The sequence below is a fragment of the Theropithecus gelada genome, chromosome 14 (genome assembly GCF_003255815.1).
Source record: "Theropithecus gelada isolate Dixy chromosome 14, Tgel_1.0, whole genome shotgun sequence".
Classification (NCBI taxonomy): domain Eukaryota; kingdom Metazoa; phylum Chordata; class Mammalia; order Primates; family Cercopithecidae; genus Theropithecus; species Theropithecus gelada.
In genome coordinates this window covers 18,261,346-18,272,385 of record NC_037682.1, presented here as the reverse complement: position 1 = coordinate 18,272,385, position 11,040 = coordinate 18,261,346, and the positions used below count along the sequence as shown (strand labels likewise).

At 58.6% G+C, this 11,040-nt stretch overlaps 1 protein-coding gene across 2 annotated transcripts in view; it reads right to left on the bottom strand.

Moving 5' to 3' along the window:
* The window catches only part of MYBPC3 (myosin binding protein C, cardiac), a 23,564-nt gene extending 12,524 nt beyond the window's left edge, over positions 1 to 11,040 (bottom strand). Inside the window, exons 1-15 of one of the 2 annotated variants that reach the window (XM_025356687.1) lie at positions 10,967 to 11,040; positions 9,249 to 9,515; positions 8,498 to 8,611; positions 7,700 to 7,798; positions 7,462 to 7,610; positions 5,840 to 5,957; positions 5,270 to 5,318; positions 5,064 to 5,093; positions 4,838 to 4,891; positions 4,440 to 4,442; positions 4,039 to 4,056; positions 3,623 to 3,786; positions 354 to 486; positions 123 to 125; positions 1 to 8 (exon numbers count right to left, since the gene is read on the bottom strand). The exon at positions 1 to 8 is cut by the window's left edge and continues 117 nt beyond it. In XM_025356687.1, coding sequence (XP_025212472.1) covers positions 1 to 8; positions 123 to 125; positions 354 to 486; positions 3,623 to 3,786; positions 4,039 to 4,056; positions 4,440 to 4,442; positions 4,838 to 4,891; positions 5,064 to 5,093; positions 5,270 to 5,318; positions 5,840 to 5,957; positions 7,462 to 7,610; positions 7,700 to 7,798; positions 8,498 to 8,611; positions 9,249 to 9,515; positions 10,967 to 10,991 — 1,234 coding nt within the window. In that variant the 5' untranslated portion in view covers positions 10,992 to 11,040. Of the gene's footprint in view, positions 9 to 122; positions 126 to 353; positions 487 to 3,622; positions 3,787 to 4,038; positions 4,060 to 4,439; positions 4,443 to 4,837; positions 4,892 to 5,063; positions 5,094 to 5,269; positions 5,319 to 5,839; positions 5,958 to 7,461; positions 7,611 to 7,699; positions 7,799 to 8,497; positions 8,612 to 9,248; positions 9,516 to 10,966 lie in introns of both variants that reach the window. The other variant, XM_025356686.1, reaches the window with a different exon arrangement.

Sequence of the window (11,040 nt, the reverse complement as noted above, 5' to 3'; positions counted from 1 at the left end):
AGATGTACCTGGGTGGGAGCCACAGGGAAGTGGCAGGAAAGTCGCGGACACACCTCCGGGCCCAGCGCGCCCCATGAAAACCCCTGTGCCCCCCACCCCAGGCCATCCAGAGGGGAACTTACTTGCTGTGGAACAGAAGGGGCCATTGGAGTGTTCCGGACGGGAGGAAGTGAGCCCGAGACAAAAGGAGAGAGGGAGAGGACCAGCAGGAGCAAGAGGAGGGGAAATTAGGCCCAGAGAGATGGGGCTGAGAGCCACAGTGAGTCAGAGACACGCATGTGGAGAGGGACAGGAGGCAAGGCTGTGGGGGTCCCCACCTCCACCTGAGGCCCCCTCCCCACCCCAGGCCACACCTGCCACTCATCTGGATCTCCTGGCCATTCTTCAGCCATTTGACTTCAGCGTCAGGGTCGGCCAGTTCCACGGTCAGCCGGATCTTGTGGCCTTTGCTCACCTGGTAGGCCGGCTCCAGCTTCTTCTGAAAGGCTGAGCACCACCCCTCAGCCCCGGCCAACCCACCCCCACCGCCCACACCCTGCTCCCCCAGGCCAGGCTACTGTGGCTGGGGCTGGGGCCCAGGTCCTCCCCCAATCCCCTCTGTGCCGCCCCGCCTCCACTTCGCTCTCTGTGCCTCTCTTTCTTTTTGTGTGTTTGTTTTCTGAGACAGAGTCTCACTCTGTCAGCCAGGCTGGAGTGCAGTGGCGCCAACTCAGCTCACTGCAACCTCCGCCTCCCAGGTTCAAGTGAGTCTCCTGCCTCAGCCTCCCGAGTAGCTGGGATTACAGGCGTGTGACACCATGCCCAGCTAATTTTTGTATTTTTAGTAGAGACGGGGTTTTACCATGTTGGCCAGACTGCTCTTGAAATCCTGACCTCAGGTGATGCGCCCGCCTTGGCCTCCCAAAGTGCTGGGATTACAGGCGTGGTGTCTCTACGTATTTGTGTCTATGTGTCTATCCACCTCCTTGTCTCTGTCTCTCTAACCTTGTCCTTCTGTCTTCCTTGGGGTCCTCTCCACCTGCTCAGCTCAGGAATGGGGTTAGGGACTTCCAGAAAGACAGAAGCTTGTCAGGAGAACTGGGGCTGGGACAGATGTGCCTTCTTTTCTCTCAGCAACCCCTGAGTTTTGTATTCTTCCCAGGAGCTCCCACCTAGCGGCCCTCTGTGCCCAGCGCTGTCACTCCCATCTCAGCCCCTGGGGCCAGTGCGGTGATCCCCGTGCTGCTGCAGTGGGGGAAACAGGGCTCAGAGAGGTGACTGGCCCATGCCACCAGCCCGGCAGGTGTGTGGCAGAGCTGCGTCTGGCCCTGCCCCTTGACAATGCCTCCTCTTGCGGCCGTGTTTGTAATAGCCCGTGTTGCTGCTGCTGAGCCCAGGGAGGAAGTGGGGGCTCCATCCACGGAGCAGAGAAGGACCTCTGAGTCCTCAAATACTCTGGCTGGGCCTGGAGTCAGCTGCAGAGGGGCAGAGATCTACTGCTGGGTGCTCTGTGACCTTGGGCTAGTTCCTTAATCCCTCTGTGCCTCGGTTTCCTCCTTAGTAACATGCGAATGGTAACAGTCCTTCCATCATAGTATTGTTTTGAGAATTAAATGAGACAATTACATAAAGCACCTAGTCCCTGGCTTAGGAAGGAATTCGCTCTTTTTTTTTTTTGAGATGGAGTCTCATTCTGTCACACAGGTTGGAGTACAATGGCACAATCCTGGCTCACTACAACCTCTGCCTCCCAGGTTCAAGCGATTCTCCTGCCTCAGCCTCCGGAGTAGCTGGGATTACAGGCACCTGCCACCATGCCCAGCTAATTTTGTATTTTTAGTAGAGACAGTGTTTCACCATATTGGTGAGGCTGGCCTCGAACTCCTAACTTCAGGTGATCCACCCACCTCAGCCTCCCAAAGTGCTGGGATTACAGGCGTGAGCCACCGTGCCCGGCCAGCAATTTGCTCTTTTTACTATTGTTGCCCTTCCTGGAAGACACCCCTACCCTCGGAGGTCCCGGTCTGCCTTGCCGGCCTCCATCTGTTCCTCCCGGGGCACCTGCAGTCCTTTGCTTGGTGTCCTCTGGGATCAGCAGTTCAGGGGTTAACCCAGAGGAACACTGGTGGCATCCAGGGGATCCCTGACTTAAATGAGGCCACAGTGCAGGTAAGGGCCAGGCCACCTAGTGATGGGGTGATAGGGAACCCAGTGAGGCTGAGACATAGGAAGGCAGAACGGAGGGCTAGGGGGCCTGGGGAAAGTTAGCAAAGAGGGACTAACCAACTCCTCTCCCTGTCCCCACGATCGTGTGTGTTTTGTGTGTGTGCTTTGGGAGGGGCTTGTCTCCCATCCCTTGCATGGAAGCTGACCCCTCCATTCCGTCAGTGTTTATAGAGCGCTCGAGGTGTGTGCCAGGCCCTGTGCTAGACTCAGACACGGTGGGGAGCAGGCATGTGAGACTCCTGTTTTGCCGGTTCACACCCGCCCTTGTCAACCCCTCAGTGGAGAAGAGCTAGCCTGGGCTCTCCTCCTTCCACCTGGCTGGGGGTGAGGGGAGCTAACCTGAGCCCTCCTGCTTTGTTTGCCTGTGAGGAAGATTAACCAGGCTCTTCTCTTTGCCTGCGTGTGGCTCTCCAGGCTTAGCGGGTCTCTTCCCTTTTCTTTTGGGTGTGGAGAGGGTTAACTGGGCTTCATTTCTTTTCAGAAGAGGGTAGAGAAAGAAAGGGTAGGCCGGGTGCGGTGGCTCAAGCCTGTAATCCCAGCACTTTGGGAGGCCGAGACGGGCGGATCTCGAGGTCAGGAGATCGAGACCATCCTGGCTAACACGGTGAAACCCCATCTCTACTAAAAAGTACAAAAAACTAGCCGGGCGAGGTGGCGGGCGCCTGTAGTCCCAGCTACTCGGGAGGCTGAGGCAGGAGAATGGCGCAAACCTGGGAGGCGGAGCTTGCAGTGAGCTGAGATCCGGCCACTGCACTCCAGCCTGGCGACAGAGGGAGACTCCATCTCAAAAAAAAAAAAAAAAAAAGGGTAGCCTGATTTTTCCTTGGTGAGGAGGGTTAACCTGAGTTCTGTCCTCTTCCTTGTGGCTGTCCTGGCCTAACCTTTGCTCTTCTCTTCTGTCTCTGTGGCAAGCGGCTAACCTGGGCATTCTTGACTTTTTCTACACAAGGAGGGGTTAACCTGGACTCTTCTTTCCTGTGAGTCTCTGTGCTAAGCTGGACTCTGCTCTTTCCATGTATGTGGATGGGGTGGTGGGCTAACCTGTGCCCTCTCCTCTCCTGTGTAGGGAAGGGCTAGCCTGTGCCCTCTCCTCTCCCCGTGGGAAAGGGCTAACCTGTGCCCTCTCTCCTCTCCTGTGTAGGGAAGGGAAGGCCTAGCCTGTGCCCTCTCCTCTCCCATCTGGGGAAGGGCTAACCTGCGCCCTCTCCTCTCCTGTGTAGGGAAGGGCTAGCCTGTGCCCTCTCCTCTCCCCTCAGGGGAAGGGCTAACCTGTGCCCTCTCCTCTCCCATCTGGGGAAGGGCTAACCTGCGCCCTCTCCTCTCCTGTGTAGGGAAGGGCTAGCCTGTGCCCTCTCCTCTCCCCTCAGGGGAAGGGCTAACCTGTGCCCTCTCCTCTCCCCTCTGGGGAAGGGCTAACCTGTGCTCTTCTTCTCATCGCGCCTCATGCCCTTGAGCCTCTTCAGCATGCCGCGCAGGTCGGTGACGCCGTACTGGAAGGCGATGCGCTCGTACTCGGATGGGGGTGCCTGCCGTAGGATCTCCCACACGTCCTCCTCTGCTGGTGCCTCCAGCTTTGAGTCCCTGTGTCCCGCAGTCCAGGCTGTGGCTGGGGGCAAGACTGCAGCCCCCTGGGCGGGGCTTCCTGGACCCAGGACCAAGGAGCTATAGCCACCCCTGTCCCTCTGCCCCTACCCTTCTGGTGGGGCAGCTGGAGGTGGTCTGGGTCCCAAGCCAGGTCTGAGGGCCAAGGGAGCTTAAGTGGGGCTGGAGATTTGGAGGAGTTCCTGGCAGAATTAAGGGTGATGAGGGTGCTGTGCTATGATGAGCACTCACCTTGGGGTCCGGAAACTGCTGCTCCGGGGGCAGGGGGAGGGCAGAAAGGGTAGGAGACACATGAGAGGTGTGGCCGCCTTCCCTCAAAGACCCAGACCCCACCCATGGGCCTTTACCTCCTCCCTATTCTCCACATTTGCACTCTCTGTGTTGTGGGGCACCCATGCTGCTCCGGAGGCTCTGGCGGGATCTCCTGTGTGCATTACTTTTTCTTATCTCTCCTAAGCTCTGACGGATAGGTGGGTGGCAGGAGAAGCCCAAGGCACAGAGACTTACCCCTGTCCATGGGAAGCCACACCCTGCTCTGAGTCTCTCACCACAGCCTCTCAGGGAGGGGACGGGATCCCCTCTGCACCCACTAGCGCCCGGCTGCCCCTAAACACCCAGACCCCATTTCTTACTCTCTGGGTCACAGCAGCAGCAGCCATAATGGAGGGGCCGGGGGAGAGGGAGAGAGAGGGCAGAGAGAACGTAAGCCAGTTGGGCCGGCCTGGTAGACCCTGCAGCTCTGGGGACCTTCTCTCTGTTGCTTCTGGGTCCCCGGAGTTTACGGAGGGAGTTTTGCAGCCCTAAGTGTGGAGTGGCCGTGGGGGACACTGTGAGGACGCCTGTTCACGGGACATAATGTCTGCAGAGCCCTTTAACTCCTTCCACACCGGGACCATCCCCTCGACAGACAAGGAAACCAGCTCAGAGAGGTGCAGTGTTGTGCTCAGCGTCACACAGCTGGCAAACCACAGTGCTGGGATTTGGAGCCAGGCCTCACCAGCTGCCCCAGGAACTGCCACCCAGGACTCACCTCTTCTTCAGCAGTGAGCTGAAGTCCAGAATCCCAGCATCCTCGTGGCTGTCACTATGGAGAGGGACCCCCAGTGAGGCTGCAGTGAGGGACTGGAAGGGGATTAGGAGCAGGACAGGGAGTGGAGTGGGGAGGGAGAACGTGACGCTGGCCAGACTGGGCTCCCGCCCATCTCAGACCCCTGGAGGTCTGTGGATGGTGCAGATAGGGCCTGGGGCAGGGGTACCTGATCCGCCGACCACCTCCAGCCAGGCTCCTGTGGGGGTTAGACTCAGTATCCTTACCCGCCCGGGAAGCTTGCTGTCCCCTGCAGCCCCCACTGACTTCAGCTCCACCCCACACATCATCCCCAGCCCTGACCCCCAGTCCAGACCCTGAAGGGCCTCAGACTCCAGCACTGGCCTCTCCCAGGTCCTGAGGATGGTCACTCACGTGCGGCGGAAGGATGATAGGAGGTCCACGTCTCCGGTGCCCACGGCCTCTGGGTTCAAAGGGTGGAGAGATGGGGGAAGGGGCTTCAGAGGGGGGTCGTTTGAGAAGCCCTGCCCTGGGGGTGGCCTCTGAGTATTCACAGACCTGCCCATTCATGACCCCGTGAGGCTGGGCATCTGCCCCAGGACCTCACCTTCCCAGCCTTTCCCAGGGTCAAGGTACCAGGGAGGCGGTATGGTTTATTGTCCCCAATTCCCACCCATCTCTCAACTCACCTTCACCCATGGACCAAACATTCAGACAGTGCCAGGCCGTGGGCCAGGAGCCGTGACACCAAGATGATAAAACAGAGTCCCGCCCAGATGAGACCCGGACTCAGCCCTAATTAGGTCCCCACGCCTACCCTGAAAGCCTCTGGATTTCTCACACACTGTGTGTGCAGCACTGGGCACGTGGCCAGCACTTGTGCCTGGACGGGACGAGGCATCCTCCTTAGTGTTGGGAAATGGAGGCAGGGGACCAGGACCCATGGGGAGCCCGAGCCCAGGATAGTCACGAGGGCCCCCTCACCATGGACAGTGAGATTGAAGTTGGAGCAGTCAAATTTGTCCTTGGTGGACACCTCGCAGCGGTAGCCGCCAGTGAAGGCAGGCTGGGCATCGGTGATGTGCAGCTCGAACAGATAGACCTGTGTGCATGGAGGGACAGGGCGTCAGGGGACACCAGGGGTCGGGAGACAAGGCTCTGCACCCTTGAAGGAGACTGGGAGTGGCTCGTGCCTGTAATCCAGCACTTTGGGAGGCTGAGGCGGGCAGATCACATGAGATCAGGAGCTCCAGACCAGCCTGGCCAATGTGGTGAAATTCCATCTCTACTAAAAATAAAATTAGCCAAGTATGGTGGTGTGCACCTCTAGTTTCAGCTACTCGGGAGGTTGAGGTGGGAGAATCGCTTGAACACGGTAGTGGAGAGCCACTGCACTCCAGCCCGAGCGACAGAGGGAGACCCTATCTCAACTAATATTAAAAAAAAAAAAAAGGAGGCTGGGAGTGACAAATGCTCATCAACCTTCTCACCCTCGGGTTTAGTTAACCCATAGAGTTTTTGTATAGAGAAAGGGGACTATCTCAAAACCCATGACTGCCATCTGCTGGCACATGGTTGTGGTGAACTACAGTGCTTTTGTGCAATGCACAGCCCCGCACATGTTGGCCCTCTCCTGCTACAGGCCCTGTCTCCTGGCCCAGGACTGTGGAAGGTTGGGAAAAGCAGAGGCTTGGAGTGAACACACAAAGAGACTTAAGTCTTAAGGTTCTGGTGGGCAGGGTGGAAAAACACAAAACACAAAAAACCAAGGCTTAAGGTTCTAGGCCTATGTCTAGGTGACCTTGGAGCAACCACTTAACCTCTCAAGCATTGGTTTCCGCGTCTGTATGATGAGGAATTGTTCTGGTCAATCCCTGAGCGTCCCTTGAGCCCTGAGCCCTGATACCCATCCAGGGGCTTTACAACCCCACTAGCTGGTGCCCCATGCTTCACGGTGTCCTCCAGACTTCCTGACCACCGTGCCCCCGCCCCCTCCCCCCACCGATTCCACCAAGCCTTATTAGGTGCTCCCTTGAGGCGATCATGTCTTTCTTTTTTTTTTTTTTTTTTTTTGAGACGGAGTCTTGCTCTGTTACCCAGGCTGGAGTGCAGTGGCCGGATCTCAGCTCACTGCAAGCTCCGCCTCCCAGGTTCACGCCATTCTCCGGCCTCAGCCTCCCGAGTAGCTGGGACTACAGGCGCCCGCCACCTCGCCCGGCTAGTTTTTTTGTATTTCTTAATAGAGACGGGGTTTCACCGTGTTAGCCAGGATGGTCTCGATCTCCTGACCTCGTGATCCGCCCGTCTCGGCCTCCCAAAGTGCTGGGATTACAGGCTTGAGCCACCGCGCCCGGCCGCGATCATGTCTTTCAAGTCTCCCATGTCCCCCACAGCACTCCCATGCGTCTCATCGCGCTCCCTGGCCCCCAGGCCTCCAGGATCTCCCTGTGGGCCCCTGGCCCCTCCACCTGCCTCCCAGATTCCCCACGCCCCTTGCTTGCAGCTCGTGTGTGCCTCAGGTCTCATGGTGCCCTCTGTGTGCCTTGTGCCTTCCAGGATTCTCCATGTCCCCTCTCTCCGTGTCTCCACGACCCCGGCGGACCCACCTTGCTGGCACGGTCATAGCTGTCATGCAGCTGCAGGTGCTGGCCCACCTTGCTGCTCAGGTCCACCCATTTGCCCTTGAACCACTTGACCACAGGCGGCTTCAGGAGGCTGGCGCCGGCCACACGGGCTGAGAAGGTGATGCTGCCACCTGCAAGGGCAGGGCGACAGGCTCAGCTTGGGGAGTGTCCTGCTGCCCCCCTTCTCACCCCAGTGCTGGGCACAGCAGCTCACACTCACCCACAGTCACCTCGCCATCCTGTGGCCGCATCACGAAGAGGCCAATGGGGTCATCAGGGGCTCCAGGGGTAGGGCCGTTGCGAGCTGCTGAGCTTGACCCTGTGAGCAAAGGCTTTTTTTTTTGAGATGGAGTCTTGCTCTGTCGCCCAGGCTGAAGTGCAGTGGCGTGATCTTGGCTCATCGCAAGCTCTGCCTTCTGGGTTCACGCCATTCTCCTGCCTCAGCCTCCCGAGTAGCTGGGACTACAGGCGCCCGCCACCACCCCGGCTAATTTTTTTTTTTTGTATTTTTTTTTTTTTTTTTTTTGAGACGGAGTCTGGCTCTGTCGCCCAGGCTGGAGTGCAGTGGCCGGATCTCAGCTCACTGCAAGCTCCGCCTCCCGGGTTCACGCCATTCTCCTGCCTCAGCCTCCAGAGTAGCTGGGACTACAGGCGCCCGCCACCTCGCCCGGCTAGTTTTTTGTATTTTTTAGTAGAGACGGGGTTTCACCGGGTTAGCCAGGATGGTCTTGATCTCCTGACCTTGTGATCCGCCCGTCTCGGCCTCCCAAAGTGCTGGGATTACAGGCTTGAGCCACCGCGCCCGGCCTTTTTTTGTATTTTTAGTAGAGACGGGGTTTCACCGTGTTAGCCAGGGTGGTCTCGATTCCCTGACCTCGTGATCTGCCCACCTCGGCCTCCCAAAGTACTGGGGATTATAGGCCTGAGCCACGGCGCCTGGCCAACCAAAGGCTTTTGAGACCTGCCCTGGACACCCTCTACCCACGGATCCTGCCCCTCCCTGCCCAGCCCCTCTCACCTTCGGGACTTGGGGCACTTTCTCCCAGCTCAGCGGCTGGGGCCAGGGTTTCTCCAGGGGTTCCAGTGGCCTCAGCAGGGGCAGGGGCAGGGGCCAGGACGGGCTCTGCCTTCTCTGGAGAGGATCAGATAGGAGTCGTGGTACAGTCACTAACCAGAGACCCCTCCACCCTCTGTCTCCTGAGCGTTGGACCCATGAACCCACTGTGGATGAGGAAAGTCTGCCATGGCTGTCCTCCCGCTGCCTGGGCCCCTCAGAGGCAGCTCATGCTCAGCTGGAAAGCCACCCTGCCTCTCACATTCTCCTCCCTGTCCCAGGTCATCAGTTCCCACATCCTCTGCACCTGCCCTGAACAGTTCCAGGTCCAACCCTGCTCTGCCCCAGCCTTAGAGCAGCCCCACAGGCTGGGCTGCACTCCCCTCATCCACACCTCCTGGGACTTCGCTGCCAGCACACAAGGTGCCCTCTGTGCAGGGTCATCTCCCCAGGGAGGTCTGCAGGGGGAGACTGGGGTTGTGTCTTGTTCATCTCTCCCACCTACCCCATGGCTGGAACAGGCCAGGATGGCACCTGGGGTACTCAGAGAGGTCATGTAAAGAAAGGGGGAAAAGGGGTTCCTGGGGGGGGGCACAGCCACAGCAAAGGCAAGGAAGTGTGAAAGTACCTCCTGTTCCCTGGATGGATGGAGAGGTGCTGGGCTGTCCCTCCCCCCAGGAGCCTGAACCTCAGGGAAGCCTGACCAGAATCTTACCTGCCTCTGTGACCTTGAGGTCGAACTTGACCTTGGAGGAGCCAGCAATGACTGCGTAGGAGCCCTGGTCGGCAGGGCCCACCTCCCGCACTGTCAGTGTATGCCGTGTGCCCTCTGTGGCCAGGCCATACTTGCTGCTGGCTCCGATGTCACTGCCTCCGCGCTGCCAGCGCACCTTCACTCCTGCCCGCTCTGTCTCCACCTCAAACACGGCAGGGCTGCCTGCGGCCACTTCCACTGACCGTGGCTTCTTGCTGAAAGCTGAGACTGCAGGGCCAGGTGGAGGCTACAGCGGCCCCTGGTTGGAGCGTGCACCCCACCCCTGCAGCCCCTCTTAGTAAATACTGTGCTAGCACTTTCCACGCATCCCCTCGTGTAATACTCCACCAGTTCTCCTAGGTAGTTGCAGTTATTCTGTTCATTTCTCAGAGGACACTGAGGCTCAGAGAAGCTAAGCAGCTCCTCCAAGATCACACAGCTGGTAGTCGGAAGAGCCAGGGCTGTGGTCCTGACCTCCACGCAAGACTTTTGCTGCATGTGTCCCCTGGATACTCCACTTTCCCTGCTTGGAGACACCCGTGATGGACTCAGCTTCCCTTCCCCCCACCATCTGGGGCCCTTGGCAGGGGGCGGGGAATTCTGCCTACTTGGAATGTGGCCAAATTTGTCCTCCAAGGACCTCAGGCTGAGAATCAGCAACTGAGATAAAGCTGGCCTAGGAGGGCGTTGGGGGATGGGGACCTGGATCTCTGCCCTGGACAACCTTGGTAAGGGCATAGCCCAGGCCCGGGACCCTGGGCTGTGATTTTCCCTGCCCTTGGCCTGCGTTCTGGGGCTCCCGACTGTCCTCTCTCAGAGAAGGAGGGGCTGTGTCACCCTCAACATGGGGGCCACATCATATAGGCTCATGAAGCAGATAATGTCACAGCCAGGAGGAACCAACCCAATGCCACCACTACCCCCAGCGCCCCAGGTTGGGAGACTGAGACCCAGAGTGGGTAGAGACTGGTCCGAAGGCATGCCGTGAGCCTGGCTCAGCTCCACACTAAACACGGGCTCTGTCTGCGGGCAACCTTGCTGTGGAGGGCGAAGGAAATGGGACAGGGAAGGGGTCCTTTGCGTTCTCAGAATGGATTGACCCCGGGTGCTTCCTGTCTCGGCTGCGTCCTCTGTCTGTGTCCCTGACCTTGGGTTTACCTTCACCTCTCATCAGAGGGATAGGAAAAAGAAACCGAGAATCGGCCGGGCGCGGTGGCTCAAGCCTGTAATCCCAGCACTTTGGGAGGCCGAGGCGGGTGGGTCACGAGGTCAGGAGATCGAGACCATCCTGGCTAACATGGTGAAACCCCGTCTCTACTAAAAATACAAAAAAAAACTAGCCGGGCGTGGTGGCGGGCGCCTGTAGTCCCAGCTACTCGGAGGCTGAGGCAGGAGAATGGCGTGAACCTGGGAGGCGGAGCTTGCAGTGAGCCGAGATCGCGCCACTGCACTCCAGCCTGGGTGACACAGCGCGAGACTCCGTCTCAAAAAAAAAAAAAAAAAAAAAAAAAAAAGAAACCGAGAATCAAAAAGGACCCCCGAGGACTGGCTGCCCCTGTCCTGGGGCTCAGAGGCCACGTCCTCATCAGCCCCCTCAAGAACTCCCTCCTAGCCCTGCTCCCCAATTGTGGACACCCCCCTGCTCCCCCACTTAGACCCAACCCTAGTCCTAAAGCTACCTGGCTTCTTCCCCGGCTCAGGCATCCTGAGAGACGTCACACCAGGCACCAAGCAGGCACAGGTCACCCAAAGA